At 52.1% G+C, this 24,849-nt stretch overlaps 1 protein-coding gene across 11 annotated transcripts in view; it reads left to right on the plus strand.

The window, feature by feature from the left end:
* Window positions 1-1,465: 1,465 nt before the first annotated feature.
* Window positions 1,466-24,849, plus strand: part of sorbs1 (sorbin and SH3 domain containing 1) — a 138,321-nt gene continuing 114,937 nt past the window's right edge. For 4 of the 11 annotated variants that reach the window (XM_078428527.1, XM_078428533.1, XM_078428530.1 and 1 more), the window contains exons 1-5: window positions 4,302-4,514; window positions 11,603-11,747; window positions 13,840-13,869; window positions 15,623-15,777; window positions 16,549-16,612. In XM_078428527.1, the coding sequence (XP_078284653.1) occupies window positions 4,431-4,514; window positions 11,603-11,747; window positions 13,840-13,869; window positions 15,623-15,777; window positions 16,549-16,612 (478 nt within the window). In that variant the 5' untranslated portion in view covers window positions 4,302-4,430. Of the gene's footprint in view, window positions 1,663-4,301; window positions 4,515-11,602; window positions 11,748-13,839; window positions 13,870-15,622; window positions 15,778-16,548; window positions 16,613-20,211; window positions 20,287-22,735; window positions 22,799-24,849 lie in introns of those variants that run through there. The other 7 variants (XM_078428523.1, XM_078428524.1, XM_078428526.1 and 4 more) reach the window with 3 other exon arrangements.

The following is a 24,849-nucleotide window of genomic DNA, read 5'->3' on the forward strand; positions in this document are numbered from 1 at the left end:
AGTTGGCCAGCTCGTCCAGACCCCAGCACCCTATGAATCTGTGGTGAATCTGTGGAATTCATTGCCACAGAAGACTGGAGGCTGTCAATGAAGAGGGATAGATTCTTGATTCGTGTGGGAGTCAAGGTTTATGGGAAGATGGCAGGAGAATGGGGCTGAGAATGAGAGCCATGACTGAATGGCGGAGTAGACTTAGGGGGTGCCAACTATCTCACTCCCAAATACGGGTCAAGGTGACGTCACCGCCCCACGCCCCACGTGACCTCACCCAGCCAGCAGCCACGTGCTCCCGCTCCACCAATGGTGGTCGCCTGCACCAGGAGGTGGGTTGCTACGCAACCCCCGTTAGGCGGCTCCGGGCCTACACTGTCTGGGCCTACACTCTCCAGACCTACAGCATCCGGGCCTACACTGTCTGGACCTACACTGTCTGGGCCTACGCTGTCTGGACTTATACTGTCAGGACCTACAGCGTCCGGGCCTACACTGTCTGGACCTACACTGTCTGGGCCTACAGCGTCTAGGCCTACAGTGCCCCCCCGGGCCTAATACGGGACAAGGGCGGTCCGGTCCGGGACAAACCCAGGACAAGTGACGGCACGGTGGCGCAGCGGTAGAGTTGCTGCCTTACAGCGAAATGCAGCGCTTAGAGACTCAGGTTCGATCCTGACCTACGGGCGCCGTCTGTACGGAGTTTGTACGTTCTCCCCGTGACCTGCGTGGGTTTTCTCCGAGATCTTCGGTTTTCCTCCCACACTCCAAAGACGTACGGGTATGCAGGTTAATTGACTGGGTAAAATGTAAAAATTGTCCCTAGTGTGTGTAGGATAGTGTTAATGTGCGGGGATCGCTGGGCGGTGCGGACTCGGTGGGCCGAAGGGCCTGTTTCCGCGCTGTATCTCTAAATCTAAAAAAAAAATCTAAAACCAATTTAGCCCAAAATCGGGATGTGCCGGATAATACGGGACAGTTGGCAACCCTAAGAAAACATGATGGGCCCGAATGGCCTAACTCTGCTCCTAGAACCTAATGAGCGTGAACTTTGTGTGAAAGACCAAACCTCCGGCTTGTTTGTGATCAATGTTAGGGAGGAAGGTTTGAGTTTCCAGGATTTTCTTTTTGTTTCTCTGCAGCCCCCTCTTTACCGGGGGCAGTTCTCACCAGTAAATCCTTGGAAGGGCTTGCTTTGTTCTCCAGCCGGCCTACGCGACAATGAACGTATTTCTGTCCAAACCGGGCTCTTTGTGACATCCCCCGGCCTGCTCTGCTGCGCTGCGAACCATCAGTCAACAATGCGAATAATTTGACTTTTTTCGGGGGGGGGGGGGGGGGTGGGGGGGATGTTCTGTCTCCGTGGGGGAATTATGGTCGCTGGGGAACAATGCGCGCCTTCATCTGCGGCCATCAATGCGACATTGTGCGAGCGGGGAGATCAGGGATTGCAAAGGCCACCGTGTTTAGAGCGGGTTGCCGTGGCAACACACAGCTCACAACCAGCCGTCACCCACCGTGGTGGAAAAAAAGTCCCGAAGATACAGACACACAAGATGCTGGAGTAACTCAGCGGGACAGGCAGCGTCTCTGGACAGAAGGGATGGGTGACGTTGCGGGCCGAGACCCTTCGTCAGACCCGTCGTGAAGGCGAGACTTCTGTTCTACAGTGTGAGTGACTCTCCCTTCTCTCTCTACCCCCCCCTCCCTTCCCTCTAGATGTCTATGAAGATGCAGGTACCGAGCTGAATGCAGGAGGGAGGGAGCGGACTTTTCTCTTCTCTGGACCTGCGGAGGGCGTCCTTGGTTGCGACATTGGCTGCCTCCTGCCGGCGATCCCTCCAGACACCTCGTCTGGCGAGACCAATGGAGAAACCTCTCCATCCTCGCTGGCTGCCAAAGGGTTTCGTAGCGTACGTCCAAATCTGCCCGGTGACCACAAGGCATCGCCTCAGGTACACAGTCTTCTCTCCTTGGATAGACACAAAGTGCTGGAGTGGCTCAGCGGGTCAGGCAGCTTCTCTGGAGAAAAAGGAATAGGCGACGTCTCGGGTCGAGCCCCTTCTTCAGTTCAGTTTAGTTTATTGTCACGTGTACCAAGGTGCAGTGAAAAGCTTTTGTTGCGCGCTAACCAGTCAGCGGAAAGACAATACATGATTACAATCGAGCCATTCGCAGTGTACAGATAGATACAGGATAAGGGAATAACCTTTTCTCGTGCAAGGTAAAGCCAGTAAAGTCCGATCTTCACACTGAGAGTCAGGGGAGAGAGAAACTAGGGGCATGATAAAGGTACAGAACAAATCAGAGCCGGCACAGACAGCCAAAGAGCCCACAGTGAATTTGAGTTTGAGTTTAGTTTAGTGTCACGTGTACCGAGGTACAGTGAAAAGCTTTTGTTGCGTGCTAACCGGTCAGCGGAAAGACAATACATGATTACAATCGAGCCGTCCACAGTGTACAGATACATGATGAAGAGAATAACATGAACCTTTAGTGCACGATAAACTCCAGTAAAGTCCGATCAAAGATAGCCTGAAGGTCTCCAATGAGGAAGATAGTAGTTCAGGACTGCTCTCTAGTTGATGGTAGCATGGTTCAGATGCCTGATAATTACCTGGTCCATTGTTGGTTGTGGTGGGGGTGATAACCAGGGGATACGAACAGTAACACTAGCAGGATGAGCAGGGTGGGGGAGGGATGGAGAGGGGGAATGCAGGGTTACTTAGAATTGGAGAAATCAGTACTCATACTGCTGGGTTGTAAGCTGCACAAGCAAAATATGAGGTGTTGTCCCCCCCAATTTGGGTGTGGCCTCACTCTGACAGCGGAAGAGGTTCAGTTGACCTCTGTCCAAAGTAATTTGTTATTTAACAGGATAATCTGATCGCATTCAACTGACATCGTTTAGAAAGGATACGAGGAGGAATTTCTTTAGTCAGAGGGCGGTGAATCTGTGGAATTCATTGCCAAGGCCAAGTCGATGGGTATTATTAAGGCGGAAATTGACTGATTCTTGATTAGTACCGGGCGTCAGGGGTTGTGGGGAGAAGGCAGGAGAATGAGGTTGAGGGGGAGAGATAGATCAGCCTTGATTGAATGGCGGAGTAGACTTGATGGGCCGAATGGCCTAATACTGCTCCGAGTACTTAGGAACCTATATATGGGGCCAGGGAAACAAGACTGCGCAGTGTTACGCACAAGTATTATTGACCACGAATCTTGACAACAAGCCAGACGACATGTCTTGTGGTGAAAAGTTTGGGGATAAATGAAATGAGAACTTTGAAGGTGGAGGGGAGAGGGGGGGGGGGGGGGGGGGGGGGGGGGGAAAGAAATACAGGTTTAAGAGGAATATTCCAGGAATTGAGAACTAACCAGGTGACGGGGGGGGGGGGGATGAAATACAGAAGCAACAAGGAGGCAGTAGTGGGAATATATAAAGAATGCGCAAGAGAGAAGAAGCCAAACTGTGAGGGAGCTTGAAGTAAATGCAAGGAAGTTTGAGCAGATGGCTCTGGAAGGGGTCTATTTGGACAAGGGGATCTCACCGTCGTTCAGATTAGTTGAAGAGATACAGCGCGGAAACAGGCCCTTCGGCCCACGGAGTCCGTGCCGACCAGCGATCACCCCGTGCACTAGAACTATCCCACACACACACACACACACACACACACACACACACACACACACACACACACACTAGGGACAATTTGCAGTCTTTTACCAAAGCCAATGGACCTCCAAACCTGCACGTCTTGGGAGTGTGGGAGGAGACCGGAGCACCCGGAGAAAACCCACGCAGGTCACAGGGAGAACGTACAAACTCCGTACAGACAGCACCCGTAGTCAGGATCGATCCCGGGTCTCTGGCGCTGTGAGGCAGCAACTCTATGTCAAGTTTGTGATTCAACAACTGTTAATTGTTTTCCTCTGGTTTCATTTCCCTCTACTTACTTTATCTTTTTTAAATTTCCTTTTGTGTTGTTTGCGTTGTGTTGCTTTTTGTTGTTGGTGAGTAGCCCCCTCCCGTCCCCCTCCCACCAAGAGAGGAGAGCTTTGCTTGGCGCCCTTCCAACAAGGTCAAGTTGTCCCATTTGGCCCCAGTCCCCATCCTAGACTACATCCACATCAGACCTGAGCGCAGCGCATACACTGAGGAGCTTGTTGTGCTGTGTCCCGGCAGCGGTAGGGTGCTAGGTGCCCCCTCCGCCAGGGGGAGTGATGGTGGCACTGTGCCCGCACCCAATGCCCCACCACAGAGGAAGGTATCCAACCTGTACGTGGCCCTGGCCCCTCCGCCCCGCCGCCCACCGCTGCCCTCCTGCCACCAGGGCGGCGATGCTGGCGCCCCCTCGCCCGCTCCCCGCGGACCCCCACTTCACACCCCCTCGCCCCAGGCTGGAGGCGGCGGACGGCCGGAGACGGATCGTGAGGAGATGCCCGCCGTGGGCACGAGACCAGCGGAGCATCGAGCCACTGCTCGAGGGAGTCCCCTTTACGGGGCAAACGGAGGCAGCGGGGTATCTATTTAACGTTCACTCTGCGTGCGTGCCTGCGTGCGTGTGTTTGCGTGCGTGTGCCGTTTTCTCATCCTCTCCCCCCCCCACACACCCTTTGAAAAGGTCCACTCACTACCACCCCCACCACCACCAAAATCACCGTTCACCACTCCCCCCCAAACCCACCCCCTTACTTTAGTCTCTGTGACCACTCTATTCCAGCAAAGACGTGCATGCCTGCCTGTGAGTGGCTTTCGTGGTTTGATGCTCACTGGCCCTTTGGTGTGTGTGTGGGCACTGTATCGTAGGTGGTTCAGCCTTCCACATGGCACCAGCCTTCACACTGTAACACACAACACTGTCTGGAGACTGTGCTTCACTGTTACACCGCAGGCTCTGTCTGATCAGTTTACATTCGTTTAGTTCAGTTTAGATTTATTTCGTTTAATTTAGATTAATTTAATTTAGTTTAGTTTAGACTAGTTTAGTTTAATTTAGTTTCGATTAATTTAATTTAGTTTAGTTTAGACTAGTTTAGTTTAATTAGATTAATTTAATTTAGTTTCGTTTAGACTAGCCTAGTTTAATTTAGATTAATTTAGTTCAGTTTAGATTAATTTAGTTTTGTTTCGTTTGGATTAATTTAATGTAGTTTAGTTTAGATTAGTTTAGTTTTGTTTAGTGTATAGATGCAGTGGGGAAACAGGCCTGTGGGCCCCACCAAGACCGCACCGACCAGCAAACATCCGTGCTCACTAGATAGATCTATCTTACACACACTAGGGACAATTTACCGGAACCAATTAACCTACATACCTGTACGCCTTTGGAGTGTGGGGGGAAACAGGAGCGCCCGGAGAAGACCCACGCGGGTCACGGGGAGAATGTACAAACTCCATACAGACAGCACCCGTAGTCGGGATCGAACCCGGGTCACCGGTGCTGTAAGCATTGTTAGGCAGCAACTCTACCGCTGCGCCACCGTGCCGCCCTGTTGAGGGAGTTGGGCGGAGGCATGTTGTGAGGAGCCTTCTGCAGAGAGAGTAATCTGCAGACACAAGGAAGTAGTTCAGTTTAGATTAGTGATACAGCGTAGAAACAGGCCCTTTGGCCCTCCGAGTCCATGCCGACCAGCGATGCACTAGTTCTATCCTGCACACACATCTTTGGAGTGTGGGAGGAAACCTGGAGCACCCGGAGAAAACCCACGTGGTCACAGGGAGAACATGCAAACTCTGCACAGACAGCATCTGTAGTCAGGAACGAACCTGGGTCTCTGGTGCTGTGGGGCAGCAACTCTACCGCTGTGGAACTACAGCTGGTGGTTTACAAAAGAAGGCACAAAGTGCTGGAGTAACTCAGCGGGTCAGGCAGCATCTCCGGAGAAGATGCCTCCATGTTCTCTGGGGATGCTGCCTGACCCACTGAGCTACCGTGATATCGAGAGAGTAATCAATGGCCTCTTCCTTCAAAACCTCTGCATCATTACCTCTGTAGGGAGGAACTGCAGATGCTGGTTTATACCGAAGATAGACACAAAGTGCTGGAGTAACTCAGCAGGATGCTGCTTGACCTGCTGAGTTACCCCAGCATTGTGTGCCGGTCATCGTTACTTGGCGTGGTTTGACCTTCCCGCTGCTGCATTTTGTCCACATGCTGGCTTTTAAACAAGAGGATGTCACACCTGGTGACCAGAGATCGAGGGGGATGCCTGAGGTTTGGACAGAGTGATGTTGCTCTGACCATGGACTGCTATGGTACTTTATTTGCCACATGTACCGAGGGTACAGTGAGATTCATTTTTGTATACAGTTCAATACAAGTATCACTACACATAAGCATTTAGATACATCTTAGATAAGCATCTCAGATACAGTTAGGGTTGCTAACTGTCCCCTATTGGTATGTTGGCATTCATAGCAAGAGGATTTGAGTTTAGGAGCAGGGAGGTTCTACTGCAGTGGTACAGGGCCTTGGTGAGACCGCACCTGGAGTATTGTGTGCAGTTTTGGTCTCCTAATCTGAGGAAAGACGTTCTTGCCTTAGAGGGAGTACAGAGAAGGTTCACCAGATTGATCCCTGGGATGGCAGGACTTTCATATGAAGAAAGACTGGATAGACTGGGCTTGTACTCGCTGGAATTTAGAAGACTGAGGGGGGATCTTATAGAAAAATATAAAATTCTTGAGGGGTTGGAGAGGCTAGATGCGGGAAGATTGTTCCCGATGTTGGGGGAGTCCAGAACCAAGGGGTCACAGCTTAAGGATAAGGGGGAAGTCTTTTAGGACCGAGATGAGAAAACATTTCTTCACACAGAGAGTGGTGAGTCTGTGGAATTCTCTGCCACAGAAGGTAGTTGAGGCCAGTTCATTGGCTATATTTAAGAGAGAGTTAGATGTGGCCCTTTTTGCTAAAGGGATCAGGGGGTATGGAGAGAAGGCAGGTACTGGTTACTGAGCTGGATGATCAGCCATGATCATATTGAATGGCGGTGCAGGCTCGAAGGGCCGAATTACCTACTCCTGCACCTATTTTCTATGTTTCTATGTTTCTATGTATTAGCCGGGACATCCCATATATTGGGCTAAATTGGTTTGTCCTGTATGGGACCGCCCTTGTCCCTTATTAGGCCCGAGGGGTGCTGTGGGCCCGGACACTAGGCTCGGACACTGTAGGCCCACTCAGTGCAGGCCTGGACACTGTAGGTCCGGACAGAGTAGACCCGGACAGTGTAGGCCCAGACAATGTAGGCCCGGACAGTGCAGGCCCAGACAGTGCAGGCCCAGACAGTGTAGGCCCGGAGGCCCGGGCGCTGCCTAATGGAGATTGCGTAGTAACCCGTTTCCCGGCCTAGGTGGAGCGGGAACACATGGCCGCTGGCTGGGTGAGGTCACGTGAGGCGCGGGGCGGTGATGTCACCTTGTCCCTTATTTGGGAGTGAGAAAGTTGGCAACCCTAGATACAGTACAGGTGTACAGCAGTAGCGCACTGAGAAAGTGTACAGACTTGCCAGATTGGGCGCCACTTTCAAGTCCCTGTTGTAAGTGCAGGGATCTTGACCTGACTGTGAAGGCCCGTTGTCATGGCGGCGTTGCAGGGTGGGCCTGGCCAAGCGCTGCCTTGGTGTCCTCCGCCGCTGTAGGCCGCGTCTGGTCCACACCTCGGCCTCTTGGAGCAGGGCCTGGGCCAGCCGAGCCCCAGGCTGCTGCAGGGCCTCCAGGGGCCCACCCCACCGTCAAGGCCCTGCACTGCCCCTTCAGCCACCAGCTACGTGGGTTCACAGTGAAGCTAAGGGTCAGTGGAGAATGCGGCCATGTGCAGTAACGTCAAGGACGGACGCAAAACGCTGGAGTCACTCAGCGGGACGGGCAGCATCTCTGGAGAGAAGGAATGAGTGACGTTTCGGGTCGAGACCCTTCTTCAGTCTGAACGGCGGCTCTCTTCCTGCAGGACTTAGCGCAGGGTGAGGCGTGGGCGCCCGCTGCCACGGCGGAGAGGACCGCGGGTGGAGGGAGCCCGTGTGGGGCTGTGCCAGGCCTGGTGCCAGCCGAACCCACCTCGTCGCCCACACAGCCACCGCGCCCATCCTCGGCACGCCTCACCTTGCCGACCCTCGACGACTTCATCCCGCCTCACCTGCAGAAGGGGCAGAGCCCCTCCCCGGCCTCCTCCTGCTCCTCGTCCTCCACCTCCCCCGTTAACCCACACGTGCCCACGCTGCCACCGCCCGCTGCCATCCTGCACCGCCACGCCGACTCCGAGATCGCCCACCGGCCCACGCCTACAGTAAGACCCTGGGGTTCTCACCTTGCTACCTGCCACCCACCCACCCACATCCCCCCCCTCTTGCCAGCTCTGTGCCACCCAGCCTAACTCCTTGCCACCCATGGCTGCCACCCTGACTGACCGCCTACCCGCCGCACCACCCTGGCTCCCCGCTCCCGAGCGCTGGATATCGCCATGCTGGGATTAGTGCTTCTTTAACCCAGCCTGATCAAGCCTCTCCTCCCCTCCCACGCCCGTCCCCCTACCCAGCCTTGCTGTCGGCCGGCGGCCCTCTCCACAGCCGCTGCGCCCGCACCCTGCCTTGCATGGACACTGCATGCGATAACTGCATTGGCGCACGCGGGAAGCGACCGCTTGGCTTTGGTAGCCAGGTCTCAGTGTTGGGAAGTCTTCAAAGATCCACTGCTGGGCACTGGGCCAGTGCTGTGCATGCATTGCTTGCTGTGTTATGAGTCTGTTCCTTGCCGTGCCTATATTGGCCAAAGGTGGCAACCTAACCAGCAATGACTCAAACCTCCCCCCGTATAGCTATGTTGTTCCGGCTCTCAAACCCTAGTGGGGGAAGAATTGTCTGTCTATGTAGTTTGGAAACGTCATTGTTATTCTTTAAGGTGATTTAACTGAAGGTGAACCAGGCGTTTGGTTTATTTTTTGTGATACAACATGGAATCAGGCCCTTTGGCCCTTTTTCAAGTTCTAGGAGCAGGATCACACCATTCGGCCCATCAAGTCTACTCTGCCATTCAATCATGGCTGATCTATCTTTCCCTCCCAACCCCATTCTCCTGCCTTATAGACAATAATAGACAACAGACAATAGGTGCAGGAGGAGACCAATCGGCCCTTCGAGCCAGCACCGCCATTCACCGTGATCATGGCTGATGGGAGAAGGCAGGAACGGGGTACTGATAGTGGATGGTCAGCCATGATCACATTGAATGGCCGTGCTGGGACGTAGGGCCGAATGGCCTCCTCCTGCACCTATATTCTATGTATCTACAGTATGTCCATTTTATTTGTATAGCACATTTAAAAACAACCCACGTTGACCAAAGTGCTGTACATCAGTTCAGGTACTAAGAAACGAACATAACAGCACATACATAAACAGTTCACAGCGCCCCCTCAGAGGGCCTCAAACACTAGGGAGTAGAAATAGGTTTTGAGCCTGGACTTAAAGGAGTCGATGGAGGGGGCAGTTCTGATGGGGAGAGGGATGCTGTTCCACAGTCTAGGAGCTGCAACCGCAAAAGCGCGGTCACCCCTGAGCTTAAGCCTAGACCGCGGGATAGTGAGTAGCCCCAAGTCGGCCGACCTGAGGGACCTGGAGTTAGAGAGGTGGGTTAGAAGATTTTTGATGTAGGGGCGGGGGGGGGGGGGGGGGAAGCCCGTTTAGGGCTTTGTATGTGAATAGGAGGACTTTAGACTTTAGTGGTAGAGTGGGGAAAGAGGCCATCCTGCCCACCGAGTCTGCTCCGACCGGCAATCACCCCGTACACTAGCACTATCCTACACACTCGGGACAATTTACACAGAGGCCAATTAACCTACAGACCCGCACGTGTTTGGGAGGCGGGAAGAGACAGTAGAAATCCACACGGTGACTGGGAGAAGGTGAAACTCCACACAGGCAGCACCCGAGGTCAGGATCAAACCCGGGCCCTGTAAGGCAGCAGCTCTACCCGCCGCGCCACCGTGACGCTCAGGAAGCTTGGAATAGCAGGAACCAAACGTGTACCTGGTGATGCTGAAGGGATACTGCTCCCGGTGACAGGAGAGTCGAGGAGCTGAGAGGTGCTGAAGGCATTGGTTCTCATCCATTCAATGGGCAGAGTTGAGCAGAGTGTCTAAAACGTGATGGGTCCACAGAGTGGAGGGAAGAAGAGTTTCAATGGCAACTTCCAATCTCTCGGAGATTTCTCAGGGCAAGATGGAACAGCAGCAAATTGGTGTTTAGTTTGATTAGTACGGGTGTCAGGGGTTATGGGGGGAAGGCAGGAGAATGGGGTTAAGAGGGAAAGATAGATCAGCCATGGTTGATTAGTGGAGTAGACTTGATGGGCCGAATGGCTTAATTCTGCTCCTAACACTTACGAAATTATGCAGCAAACCGAGGCTCTTTCAAAGAACCAGTGGAGTCTGGATGGGCCAAATGGCAACCTCTGGTGATCGGTGAGGGGATTCTTGTTGAGTTTTTGGGGGTTTAGTTTAGTTTAGAAATACAATATGGAAACAGGCCCTTCTGCCCACCAAGTCCGCACCAACAATCGATCACCCATACACTTTGTGCAGGAAGGAACTGCAGATGCTGGTTTATACTGAAGATAGACACAAAAAGCTGAAGTAACTCAGCGGGTCAGGCAGCATCTCTGGAGAAAAGGAATAGGTGACGTTTTGGGTCGGGACCCTTTCATCAGACCAGAAGAGTTCTGACCCGAAATATCACCCATTCCTTTTCTCCAGAGATGCTGCCTGACCCGCTGAGCATTTTGTGCCTACCTTCACTCGTACACTAGGTCTATCCTACACACTTGGCACAATTTGCAGAGGGCCAATTAAACTACAAACCCACACATCTCTGGGATGTGGGAGGAAACCAGAGCACCTGCAGGAAACCCATGCAGGTCAAGGGGAGAAGGTACAAACTCCACATCAAAGATACTAGAGGAGCAAGATAGACCACTCGACCCTAAAAACCGTAGCACGTCACGGCGCCATTTTAGTAGGCAGAAACGTGCAGAAACATTTAAAAAGAAAAATAACAAAAATCTGTGAATTGATAGATGAGATATATTCTGCATTATAATGGCATCATCACACATACTGTTCCCCCAAAACACTGATTACACTGCGAGAGGCAGAGCAGACGGCGGGTTTTGCCTACTAAAATGGTGGACGTTACGCTCCTTTGCATACTACACTTCAGTATAGGCGATTTCAATAGAGTGGGCCATCTTGTTCCTCTGGTATCTTTGGTCCACACAGACAGCACCCATAGTCAGGATCGAACCTGGGTCTCTGGCGCTGTGAGGCAGCAACTCTACCGCTGCGCCACCGCGCCGTTCCACGTGTTGTCTTGCTGGGTTAGACAGAGGGCTGCATGCACTGTGAATGCCGCCCGACCTGCCTACGCTTCCCCTGACGCATCGCTTGTGGTTGAGGGAGGGGGGTGGGGGGGGTGGGGGGTCGGGACGAAGCCTGTTGTTTGCTAAACCTCCGCCTTTTTTTTGGAAGTAGGCTTTGGATTTCTCAATAGGGGGGTGTGTGGAGGGAACGGTTCAGGAAGTTGAGCATCGCTGACTCTGTGTTCTCTTGTCTGGAAGGATGGTCCGCCCAGAATAGGTGAAGGAGTGCCGTCGGTGGAGAGCGTGGGTTCCTACCCGCTGTTGGCCCCATCCAGCAGGTTCTCGGCCTACCCGTCCACCACGTCTGTCAACCCGACCATAGTCCTGCTGCAGCATAATCGAGGTAACGCAGCGCAGCGCAGCAAGGGGCAATGGTGTTTTAGTTGTCACCTCTGCAACTGCACAGTGAATTTCCTCTTGCATCTATTACACATGCGGGTGCAGCCATTTTTGGCGCCATTATTCAGCATCCAATCGGCCCGTGCGCTCGATGTACTGGAGCGGTTCCCACCAACCGACGTCCCTCTTCTCCCCTCGCCCGGCCATCTCTGTGTCCTAGGGGGCAACTTTGCAAGGTGTATGAAACCATGAGAGGAACAGATCGGGTAAATGCACAGAGTCTCAATAGACAATAGACAATAGGTGCAGGAGGAGGCCATTCGGCCCTTCGAGCCAGCACCGCCATTCAATGTGATCATGGCTGATCATTCTCAATCAGTACCCCGTTCCTGCCTTCTCCCCATACCCCCTGACTCCGCTATCCTTAAGAGCTCTATCTAGCTCTCTCTTGAATGCATTCAGAGAATTGGCCTCCACTGCCTTCTGAGGCAGAGAATTCCACAGATTCACAACTCTCTGACTGAAAAAGTTTTCCTCATCTCAGTTCTAAATGGCCTACCCCTTATTCTTAAACTGTGGCCCCTTGTTCTGGACTCCCCCATCATTGGGAACATGTTTCCTGCCTCTAACGTGTCCAACCCCTTAATAATCTTATACGTTTCGATAAGATCTCCTCTCATCCTTCTAAATTCCAGTGTATACAAGCCTAGTCGCTCCAGTCTTTCAACATATGACAGTCCGGCCATTCCGGGAATTAACCTAGTGAACCTACGCTGCACGCCCTCAATAGCAAGAATTGAGTCTCTTGCCCAGAGCAGGGGAATCATGAACCAGAGGACATAGGTTTAAGGTGAGGGGGGAAAGATTTAATAGGAACCTGAGGGATAATTTTTTTTTTACAGAAAGGTATGGTGGGTGTTTGGAACGAGCTGCCAGAGGAGGTAGTTGAGGCACAACATTTAAGAAACATTTAGATGGGTACATGGATAGAACAGGTTTAGAGTGATATGGGCCAAATGCACGCAGGTGGGACTAGCGTAGAGGGGCCATATTGGTTGGCGTGGGCAAGTTGGGCGGAAGGTAGACACAAGATGCTGGAGTTTCTCAGCGGGACAGGCAGCATCTCTGGAGAGAAGGAATGGGTGACGTTTCGGGTCGAGACCCTTCTTCAGACTGATGAAGATGGATGGGCTGAAGAGCCTGTTTCCATGCTGTTTGATTCTATAAATGGACCAGATTGTTAACATTCATTATCATGGACTATTGACCATTAGTCGAGTGTGTTACACATAGGGTTGCCAACGTCCTCACTCCCAAATAAGGGACAAAGGATGACGTTACCGCCCCGCCCCCACGTGACCTCACCCAGCCAGCGGCCACGTGCTCCCACTCCACCAACGGCGGCCGCCCGGGCCGGGAGGCGCGTTGCGACGCAACCTCCGTTAGGTGGCGCCCGGGCCACTGGGCCTACACTGTCCGGGCCTACACTGTCCGGACCTACAGTGTCCGGGCCTACAGTGTCCGGACCTACACTGTCCAAGCCTACACTGTCCAGGCCTACAGTGTCCGGACCTATGGTGTCCAGGCCTACAGTGTCCGGGCCTACAGTGTCTGGGCCTACACCATCCATACCTACAGTGTCCGGGCCTACACCGTCCGAGCCTACACTGTCCGGGCCTACACTGTCCGAGCCTACACTGTCCGGGTCTACAGTGTCCGGGCCTACAGTGTCCGGACCTACACTGTCCGGGCCTACACTGTCCGGGCCTACAGTCTCCAGACCTACACTGTCTGGGCCTACACAGTCTGGGCCTACACTGTCCGGGCCTACAGTGTCCGGGCCTACAGTGTCCGGACCTACACTATCCGGGCCTAATACGGGACAAGGGCGATCCAGTATGGGACAAACCCATTTAGACCAAAATACAGGATGTCCGGGCTAACAGGGGTCAGTTGGCAACCCTAATTAGACATGAGGCGTGCTCTGGCTGTGAAAGGAGGTGAGGTGGCATCTGGGGACCATCGTACCCAATGTGAGTGGTGGGTTATATATCCTGCTCAGAGCAATGCACCTAAACTATGTTTTCTCTCACCAGAGCAACAGAAGAGGCTGAACAGTCAGGCAGGTAAGAGCAGCGAACAGAAAATGTCCTTCCTTCCTTTACAAAAGCTTTTGTTCCTGCAAGCAATCAGTCCGGGCAGATTCCCCAGCTTGGGAGAGGCCACAGCCTCAGAATCAATGGACGGACCTTTGGGAAGAAGATGGGGGGGAAGTTCCGAGAAGGAAGAGTGGGAGTACCTCAGTGAAACTTACAAAATAGAGAAAGGCCTGGATAGAGTGGATGTGGAGAGGATGTTTCCACTAGTGGGAGAGTCCAGGACTAGAGGGCACAGCCTCAGAATAAAAGGACGTTCCTTTAGGAAGGAGATGAGGAGGGATTTCTTTAGCCAGAGGGTGGTGAATCTGTGGAAGTCAATGGATATTTTTAAAGTGGAGCAGTCTGAAGAAGGGTCTCGACCCGAAACGTCACCCATTCCTTCTCTCCCGAGATGCTGCCTGACCTGCTGAGTTACTCCAGCATTTTGTGAATAAATCGATATTTTTAAGGTGCAGGTAGACAGATTCTTGAATAGTACAGGTGTCAGAGGTTATGGGGAGAAGGCAGGAGGATGTTGAGTAGGAAAGGTAGATCAATTAGGCATGAATGGCGGAGTAGACTTGATGGGCCGAATAGCCTAGTTCTGCTCCTATCATTTATGAACTTATGACAGCAGGCAAACTAGTGATATAGATACAGAGAAACAGCGTGGAAACAGGCCCTTCGGCCCACACTGCCCAGTGTTCACCACGTACACTAGCACTATCATACCCGCTAGGGACAATTTACAATTTTTTTAACTCAAAGCCAATTAACGTACAAACCTGCACGTATTTGGAGTACGGGAGGAAACCGGGACACCCGGAGAAAACCCACGCAGTCACAGTGAAAACATGCAAACTCCGTACGTACAGCACTCGGATCAGGTCAGGATCGAACCCGGGTCTCTGGCGCTGTAAGGCTGCAACTCCACCGCTGTGCCACCGTGCCACCCCTCTGATACCCACGTGATGCCATGTAGCTTTGGGCACTCGAGGGTGAAATCCCTCAGTGGGTGCTGCCCTCTGTACACCGATCAGCCATAACATTATGACCACTGACAGGCGAAGTGAACAACATTGATTATCTTGTTACAATGGCACCTGTCAAGGGGTGGGATATATTAGGCAGGAAGTGAACAGTCAGTTCTTGAAGTTGATGTGTTGGATGCAGGAGAAATGGGCAGGAGTAAAGACCTGAGCGACTTTGACAAGGGCCAAATTGTTATGGCCAGACGACTGGGTCAGAGCATCTCTGAAACGGCAAGGCTTGTGGGGTGCTCCCGGTCAGCAGTGGTGAGTACCTACCGACAGTGGTCCGAGGAGGGACAAACCACAAACTGGCGACAGACAGGGTGTTGGGCGCCCAAGGCTCATCGATGCACGAGGGCAACGAAGGCTGTCCCGTCTGGTCCGAACCGACAGAAGGTCGACTGTGGCACAAGTCACAGAAAGCGTTAATGGTGGTCACGGGGGGAATGTGTCACAATACACAGTGCATCGCACCCTGCTGCGTATGGGGCTGTACACGGAGGACCAACAGCATATTAGGCAGGTGGTCATAATGTTTTGGCTGATGGGTGTACTCTCTTGCATTGGAACAGTGCTGGTCTCCTGAGGTAAACAGTGACTCCACTTGCAGCCATATTAGGCATTGTGGGATCTGATGGTTTAAACGTCGCTGCGAAAGTTGGTATATTTTTGTGACTTGTGCATATTTGTGTCCTTTACTTTGCCTGTAGACTCCGCGCCGGACAGATTGATGGATCAGATGGCCGCCGCTCCGCTACCAACTGTGGAAGCATTCATCCCTGCCGTGCACGCGGACACACGGCGACAGAGCAGTCCGCGCGGCGCCCACTCGTACTTCATCGCTCCCGAGGATCTGGGGATCAAGGTGAGGGGGAGTCTGACCCATTGTGGGGGGGCCCTCTCTGTCCACCCGGTCGCCATCGCGAGCACGACGTAAGGTCATAAGTAATAGGGGCAGAATTAGGCCATTCGGCCCATCAAGTCTACTCCGCCATTCAATCATGGCTGATCTATCTCTCCCTCCTAACCCCATTCTCCTGCCTTCTCCCCATAACCCCTCACACCCGCACTAATCGATACAATAGACAATAGGTGCAGGAGGAGGCCATTCGGCCCTTCGAGCCAGCACCGCCATTCAATGTGATCATGGCTGATCATTCTCAATCAGTACCCCGTTCCTGCCTTCTCCCCATACCCCCTGACTCCGCTATCCTTAAGAGCTCTATCTAGCTCTCTCTTGAATGCATTCAGAGAATTGGCCTCCACTGCCTTCTGAGGCAGAGAATTCCACAGATTCACAACTCTCTGAATCTGTGGAATTCTCTGCGACTTCTCAAGAATCTATCCATCTCTGCCTTAAAAATATCCACTGGCTTGCCCTCCACAGCCGTCTGTGGCAAAGAATTCCACAGATTCACCACCCTCTGACTAAAGAAGTTTCGCCTCGTTTCCTTCCTAAAGGAACGTCCTTTAATTCTGAGGCTATAACCTCTGGTCCTGGACTCTCCTACTAGTGGAAACATCCTCTCCACATCCACTCTACCCAGGCCTTTCACTGTTCTGTACGTTTCAATGAGGTCCCCCCTCGTTGGACTCGGTGCCGTTGTCAACTCCTCTCTTGTTCTCTGTCCTGCAGAACGTGGAGAGGCCGAAGGACTGGTACAAGGCCATGTTCAAGCAGATTCACAAAGTCAGCAGAGGTAAGGTGAGCCTTGGCGGGCAGCTCTGGCCGACCGGGAGCAAGGTTCCTCAGGGGCTGGGTGGTCTACTGAACGCCTTCGACAGTATTTAATGTAGAACTTGGAACAGTGCAGTGCAGGAACAGGCCCCTCTACCCACAATATCCATATCGAATAGGGTTGCCAACAGTCCCGTATTAGCCGGGACATCCCGTATATTGAGCTAAATTGCGTACGGGACCGCCCTTGTCCCGTGTTAGGTCTGGGAAACGCTATAGGCCCGGACACTGTATGCCCGGACGCAGCTGTAGGCCCGACAGTGTAGGCCCAGACACTGTAGGCCCGGACACTGTAGGTCCAGGGGCCGCTGTAGGCCCGACAGTGTAGGCCCTGGGCCGCTCTAGGCCCGACAGTGTAGGCCCGACAGTGTAGGCCCGACAGTGTAGGCCCGACAGTGTAGGCCCGGACACTGTAGGCCCGGACACTGTAGGCCAGGACACTGTATGCCCGACAGTGTAGGCCCAGGGGCCGCTGTAGGCCTGACAGTTTATGCTCGGACACTGTAGGACTGGATAGTGTAGGCCCAGAGGCCCGGACGCCGCCTAACGGAGGTTGCGTAACAACCCGCCTCCCGGTCTGGGTGGCCGCCATTGGTGGAGCGGGAGCACGTGGCCGCTGGCTGGGTGAGGTCACGTGGGGCGTGGGGCGGTGACGTCACCCTTTGTCCCTTATTTAGGAGTGAAAAAGTTGGCAACCCTAGTGTGGAACATGATGCCAAGTTAAGGACTGGTACAAGGCCATCTCACCTGCCTGCACGTAATCCACATCACTCCATTCCCCAGCACTCCCGTGTGCCTATCCTGATTGAATGATTGATACATGTATTTGGTGCCGTGAACGATGTGTTGGAAAATAACTGCAGATACTGGTTCAAATCGAAGGTAGACACAAAATGCTGGAGTACCTCAGCGGGTCAGGCAGCATCTCAGGAGAAAAGGATTAGGTGACGTTTCAGGTCGAGACCCTTCTTCAGACCGAAAGTTTTTGTTACCTTGAAATTCTTTGTTTCGCAAAGTATGCAAAGAGTATCCACATAAAGGGCGCTGTCAAAGTTACAAAACGCATTCAATGTAGTCCCAGTGGCCCCTCTTCCTTCACCCCCCCCCCACCCCCCCATGCCAGGTCCCTCTTTGTTTTCAGTATCTAAAAGCCTCCTAAACGCCACTATCAAATCTGCCTCAACCACCACCCCTGGCAATGTGTTCCAGCCATCCACTGCTCTCTGCGGTAAAAAACTTGCCCTGCGTATCTGCATTAAACTTTCCCCCTCTCCCCTTCTAACTTTGCCCTCCGGCATTGGACCTTTCCACCCTGGGGAAAAAAAGGCTCTGACTGTCTACCCAATCTATGCCTCTGGTAATTTTCCGTGCTTCTGCCAGGTCTCCATCCAACCTCCTACGTTCCGGGGAAAAGGCACTTGGATGGATACCTGGATGGGCAAGGTTTAGAGGGCAATGGGTCAAACACGGGCAAATGGGGACTTGCTGCAAGGAACTGCAGTTGCTGGCTTACAAACAAAACCCACAAAGTGCTGGACACAAAGTGTGGGCAAGTGGAGCTAGCGTAGACGGGGCATCTTGGCCGACATGGGTGTGTTGGGCTGAAGGGCCTGTTTACGTGCTGTGTGGATCGATGACGCAATCTGCAAGGTGGCCACCTCCCTCCATGGGCGATATAACAAGAGTCGTGTTGAGAAGATCATCGCTCCATTGTTCAGACACAAGCCAAGGCAGCTTCCTCTTCAGAAGGCCTGGCGAGTGATAGGTGGATATGGGTGAGAGGGGTAGATACAAGGAACTGCAAATGCCCATTTACTAAAAAAGTTCTGGAGTAAACGGTTTGGGTAAGAAAGGCTTGGAAATGTTCCCATTTGTTGGAAAATGTAAGAGCAGAGATTGGTAAATAGCAGAAAGTCATTAATCAACTTGAAGGGTGGCACGGTGGCGCAGCGGTAGAGTTGCTGCCTCACAGCGCTTGCAGCGCCGTAGACCCGGGTTCCATCCCGACTGCGGGTGCCGTCTGTACGGAGTTTGTACGTTCTCACCGTGACCGCTTGGGTTTTCTCCGAGATCTTCGGTTTCCTCCCACACTCTAAAGACGTACAGGTTTGTAGGTTAATTGGCTTGGTGTATGTGTAAAAATTGGCCCTGGTTTGGGTTGGATAGTGTTAATGTGCGGGGATCGCTGGGCGGTGCGGACTCGGTGGGCCGAAGGGCCTGTTTCCGCGCTGTGTCTCTAAACTGAAATCACTGGGCAACCTGGGGAAACCAGTTTAGGGCGTCACGGTGGCGCAGCGGTAGAGTTGCTGCTTTACAGCGCCAGAGACCCGGGTTCGATCCAGACCTCGGGTACTGTCTGCAGGGAGTTTGTACGTTCTTCCTGTGACCGCGTGGGTTTTCTCTGGGTGCTTGGGTTTCCTTCCATTCTCCAAAGACGTCTAAGTTTGTAGGTTAATTGGCTTTGATAATTCGGTTGTTGTAAAATTGTGTTTTTTTTAGATTTAGATTTAGAGATACAGCGCGGAAACAGGCCCTTCGGCCCACCGAGTCCGCGCCGCCCAACGATCCCCGCACACTAGCACTATCCTACACACACTAGGGACAATTTTTACATTTACCTAGTCAATTAACCTACAAACCTGCACGTCTTTGGAGTGTGGGAGGAAACCGAAGATCTCGGAGAAAATCCACGCAGGTCACGGGGAGAACGTACAAACTCCGTACAGACGGCGCCCGTAGTCAGGATCGAACCTGAGTCTCCAGCGCTGCATTCGCTGTGAGGCAGCAACTGTACTGCTTGCCAGTGTACGGGGTGATCGCAGGTCGGCGTGGACTTGGTGGGCTGAAGGGCCTGTTTCCGTGCTATATCTCTGAGGTCCAAAGTCTACAGCTGGTAAAGCCCCGATCTCACAGTGTTTCATCCTGACCTCGGGTGCTGCCTGTGTGATGTTTGTAGGTTCGGGCCCCAACCCGAAACGTCACTTATCCATATTCTCCAGAGATGCTGCCTGACCACACTGAGTTACACCAGCATTTTGTGCCGATCTTTGGTATAAACCAGCATCTGCACTTCATTTCTATTACATTTTAAGCCAGTATCATCTGCCTTGCATCGGAGAGAAGAAAAATGAACATTGACTTCTCTAACTTCAGATAGCCCCTGCTTTCCCTCTCTATCCCCTCCCCCTTCCCAGTTCTCCCACTAGTCTTCCTGTCTCCACCTATATCCTACCTTTATCCCGCCCCCTCCCCTGACATCAGTCTGAAGAAGGGTCTCGACCCGAAACGTCACCCATTCCTTCTCTCCAGAGATGCTGCCTGACCCGCTGAGTTACTCCAGCATTTTGTGTCTGCCTTCACCTCCCTTGCAAGTCCCCTGTCGAATAAACACAGTCGGGGCAAGTGTGTCTGTGGTGACATCTCGGTCTTGGTTAGCTCAGAGTTTCTTGGCTCCCGTTTCTGATTTATTTTTCTGCCTTTGTGTGACCTCCTTCTTGAATCTTGTCTTCTTCCCTTTGCCCCTTGGCCTCCTGTCTCTCACTGTCCTTCCTTTCCGCTCAGACCGTCTTGAGGAGAACCCGTACCGCCCTACCTACAGCTTTCCTGAGGTCCCGCTACGCCAACACACGGGAGAAGGTACCGGAGTCAGTGTGTGGCACCGCCGATCTCCGTAACCCCCTTGCTCGCTCGGGCCACTCCCCGCTGTATTTGACGTGGTTTCACTGGTTTACTAATAGCCGTGCGCGGGAAAGCCTGGTTGAAGTTTAAATGGGGAAGCGTACATCTAATGGCAGAACACAAAGTGCCGGGGAAAGTCCAGGTGCTTCTCGACTTACCATGGGCTACGTTCCGATTAACCCATCGTAAATCGGAAATATCGTAGCCCAGGAAAAGACCAAAATTCAAAGTACGGTTTCCACTGAATGTGTTTCGCTTTTACGCCATCGTAAAGTCAAAATATCGTAAGTCAAAATATCGTAAGTCGAAATATCGTACGTCGAGGAGCATCTGTGCTAAGTGCTGGAGTAACTCAGCGGGTCAGGCAGCATCTGTGGAGAACATGGATAGGTGACGTTACACAGAGTGCTGGAGTAACTCAGCGGGTCAGGCAGCATCTCTGAGAAGATGGAGAGGCGATGTTTCGGGTCGAGATCCTTCTTCAGACTGATTGCAGTAGGGGGAGAGAAAAAGCTGGAAAAGAGAGGTAGGGATGGGACAAAGCCTAGCAAGTGATCGAAGAAGGGTCTCGACCCGAAACATCACCCATTCCTTCTCTCCAGAGATGCTGCCTGTCCCGCTGAGTTACTCCAGCATTTTGCGTCTACCCTGGCGAATGATAGGAGTAACTCAGCGGGCCTTTTTCAAACCGGGTAGAGGGTAACTAGAGATAAGGAAGGGTAAGGTTTGAAAAGGACAGATCAAAGCAGACGATGGTCAAGCCAATGTAGAACGTTTCATTGTTGGATGAGGAGTAGGTGACAATGAGGCATAGAAATGTTACTGTTTAATGTCAAGTGTACTCCTGATTAATTTTGGTTAAAGGGGTATATTATTTAAAATTGGAGAATTCAATGTTCATACCATTAGGTTGTAAGCTGTCCAAGCAGAATACGAGGTGCTGTTCCTCCAGTTTGGCCAGAGTGCCTCACTCTGACAGTGGAGGAGGCCCAGGACAGAAAGGTCAGTGTGGGAATGGGAGGGGGGAGTTAAAATTGTTAGTAACCGGGAGACACAGCAGGCCGTCTAATAGTATTGAAACGAAGAATGGAAGAGATCGATTTCTCTATCAAGGGTCAAGCTTTATTAATGCATTTCCTCAGTATGTGTGGCACAGTGGCCCAGCCGTAGAATTGCTGCCTCAGAGTCCCAGGTTAAATCCTGCCCTCGGGTGCTGTCTGTGTGGAGTTTGTACGTTCTCCCTGTGACCGTGTGGGTTTCCTCCAGTTTGTTGATTAATTGGCTTCTGTAAATTGCCCTTATGGTGCAAGGGAGTAGCTCATCAGTTCAGAAGGAATAGGAGCAGAATTAGGCCATTTGGCCCATCAAGTCTACCCCGCCATTCTATCGTGGCTGATCTATTTCTCCCTCCTAGCCATATTCTCCTGCATTCTCCCCATAACCTCTGACACCTCCAGATGTGAAAGTATGGTAACATAGAACTGGTTGTGAATGGGTGATCGATAGCATGGACTCGGTGGGCTGAAGGGCCTGTTTTCATGCTGTATCTTTCAATTAGACAATAGACAATAGGTGGAGGAGGAGGCTATTCGGCCCTTCAATCAGTCAACGTTGTTATGGGAATAGCACGCTATGTAGCGCAGTACCGAGGATATATAATACCCATGAGGCAGTAGCCAAGCGGATCCTGAATTAAAATGGCTGAACCCAAGGCTCAAGTGTAAAGCCTCTGTTAATTAGTTGTGGAGCGGTAATGGAGCAGGTTACAGAAAGGAACCACAGTAACAAAACAAACGTCAAAGCGTGTTTAATGGTTTCGATGGAGGGTCTTGAAATTGATGAATGAAAGGATGTGGGGATTTAGTTTAGTTTAGAGCATGGAAACAGGCCCTTCGGCCCACCAGGTCTGTGCCGACCAACGATCACTCGTACACCAGTTCTATCTTATTCCAGTTTTGAATCCTACACATTAGGGGCAATTTGCAGGAACCAATCACCCTACAAACCTGTACAGGTGGACGGTCAAACTAGTCAGAGAACAAGGATGGGGGAAGAGTGGGGAGAGTTCAGCTGGGATCAATTAATAGACACAAGATGCTGGAGGAACTCAGCGGGACAGGCAGCATCTCTGGAGAGAAGGAATGGGTGACGTTTCAGGTTGAGATGGCTCTGAAGAGGGGGTCCCGACCCGAAGCGTCACCCATTCCTTCTCTCCAGAGATGCTGCCTGACCCGCTGAGTTCCTCCAGCACTCTGTGTCCATTAACTGATCCCAGCTGGACTCCCGTGGACTTCCAGCCCCCTGTGCTCTTTGATCAGTCAGTCACGTCCCCACCAGCAGGTGGAAGTGGCCGTTAGAGACGGGCGAGATGGTGTTAAGAGTTGCACTCTGCTTTTTCCTGCCGCAGAGGTAAATCCCTACACACCCAGCTACGTGTTTCCAGAGACAACACCCTGTCCTCAATCACCAGGTAACGCGGCTCATGGCATCTGCACTCTGCCACACAGAGTCCTCGCCCACCTTCATCCATGGGCTGTGTTGTTGCATCCCCTCCCTCGCCTTGAGCAGAGAGATGGAGCTTCGCTGTGCTTGCTGTGGTGTGATACGCTCGTGTGAGAATGGTGTGCACAATGCAAATCCCTCTCTCTCTCTCTCTCTCTCTCTCTCTCTCTCTCTCTCTTCTCTCCTCTCTCTCTCTCTCTCTCTCTCTCTCATCTCTCTCTCTCTCTCTCTCTCTCTCTCTCTCTCTCTCCCTCTCTTTCCATTTCTCTCTCCCTCCCTCCCTCTCTCTCTCTCTCCCTCTCCCTCTCCCTCGCTTTTAATCCCACCAGTTAGCATCAGAGTGGACTTCATTTTGCCTCCCTCCAGCTCAGTTAGTACCTGCCCCAACTGCCTCCTCCAGCAGCTCGTTTCATTCACCGGCCACCCTTAGTGTACAAAAGCTGCCCCTCCTAATTGTATAAACTTCTTCCAGCTCCTCTCAAAGTCCAACATTCCAGGGGAAAAATCCAACCTTTCCCTTCGGCTGAAACTCCAATCCAGGCTGCATTCTGGTAAACCTCCTCTGCACCCTCTCCAAAGCCTCATTTAGAAGGATGAGAGAGAATCTTATAGAAACATTTCAAATTCTTAAAGGATTGGACAGGCTAGATGCAGGAAAAATGTTCCGATGTTGGGGGAGTCCAGACCAGGGGTCACAGTTTAAGAATAAGGGGAGGCCATTTAGGACTGAGATGAGGAAAAACATTTTCACCAGAGAGTTGTGGATCTGTGGAATTCTCTGCCACAGAAGGCAGTGGAGGCCAATTTGTGCTGCACTTTAGTGAGTTACTAGACCAAGTTGGGTCCCAAATCTATCCTTTATTGGTGCAGCATCCTTCTCCTCTCGCTCTCCCCTCTCCCCCTCCCCACCCCCCCCTCCTCCCCTTCCTCCCCCCTCTCCCCCTCCTCCCTCTCCTCCCTCCCTCCCCACTCTCCCCTCCTCCCCTCTCCTCCCCCTCCCCCCCACTCTCCCCTTCCCCCCTTCCCCTACCTCCACCCCCCTCCTTCCACCCCTCCCTCCTAGGAGATAGATTTAAACTTTAAAATGTGAATAACTTAAAAAATATAACACCGATTTCAATGAAACTTCTTCATTATCACCAAAGGGACGACGGTGAGTAAGGTGGGCCTAAAACTGTCGCGCCATCGTGTACCGTTTTGGCTGTAGTTCAGGAACAAACAAACAAACAAACAAACAAACAAACAAGAGTTTTAGTATAGAGATGAACTTGGACTCCAAGATCCCCCTGCACATCAATGCTGTTAAGGGTCTCGTCATGAAACCTTTCCCCCGTACATTCAACCTGTCAAAGTGCTTGCTTGGGTTAAACTCCGTCTGCCATTTCTCCGCCCATTTTGGCAACTAGGCTACATGATGCAGTATGTTCTGACGGCCTTCCTCCCTGTCTTAACCCCACCAATTGTATTAGTTCAGTTTAGTTTATTGTCACGTGTACCGAGGTACAGTGAAAAGAGTTTTTTTGCATGCCAACCAGTCAACGGAAAAGCTATAAATGATTACAATCACGTAACAGTGTTCACCACAGTGTACAGATACAGGGTAAGGGAATACCCTTCAATGCAAAGCAAAGCTCAATAAAGCATAGTCCGAGGGTCTCCAATGAGGTAGATAGTAGTTCAGGACTGACTCCCTGGTTGTGGTAGGATGGTTCAGTTGCCTGATAACAGCTGGGAAGAAACTGTCCCTGAATCTGGAGGTGTGCGTTTTCACACTTCTGTACCTCTTGCCTGATGGAGAGGGGAGATGAGGGAGTGACCGGGGTGAGACTGGGCCTTGATTCTGCTGCTGGCCTTGCCGAGGCAAGTGTGCATTCTTAGAGCATCGAACAGCACAGCACAGGAACAGGCTCTTCGGCCCACAGTATCTGTGCCGAACATGATCCAAGACCAACTCTATTTTAATATGGTTATGGGTTACATAAGAACCCCTGCTGCCTTACAGCGCCAGAGAACCGTGTT

The sequence above is a fragment of the Rhinoraja longicauda genome, chromosome 35 (genome assembly GCF_053455715.1).
Source record: "Rhinoraja longicauda isolate Sanriku21f chromosome 35, sRhiLon1.1, whole genome shotgun sequence".
Taxonomy (NCBI): domain Eukaryota; kingdom Metazoa; phylum Chordata; class Chondrichthyes; order Rajiformes; family Arhynchobatidae; genus Rhinoraja; species Rhinoraja longicauda.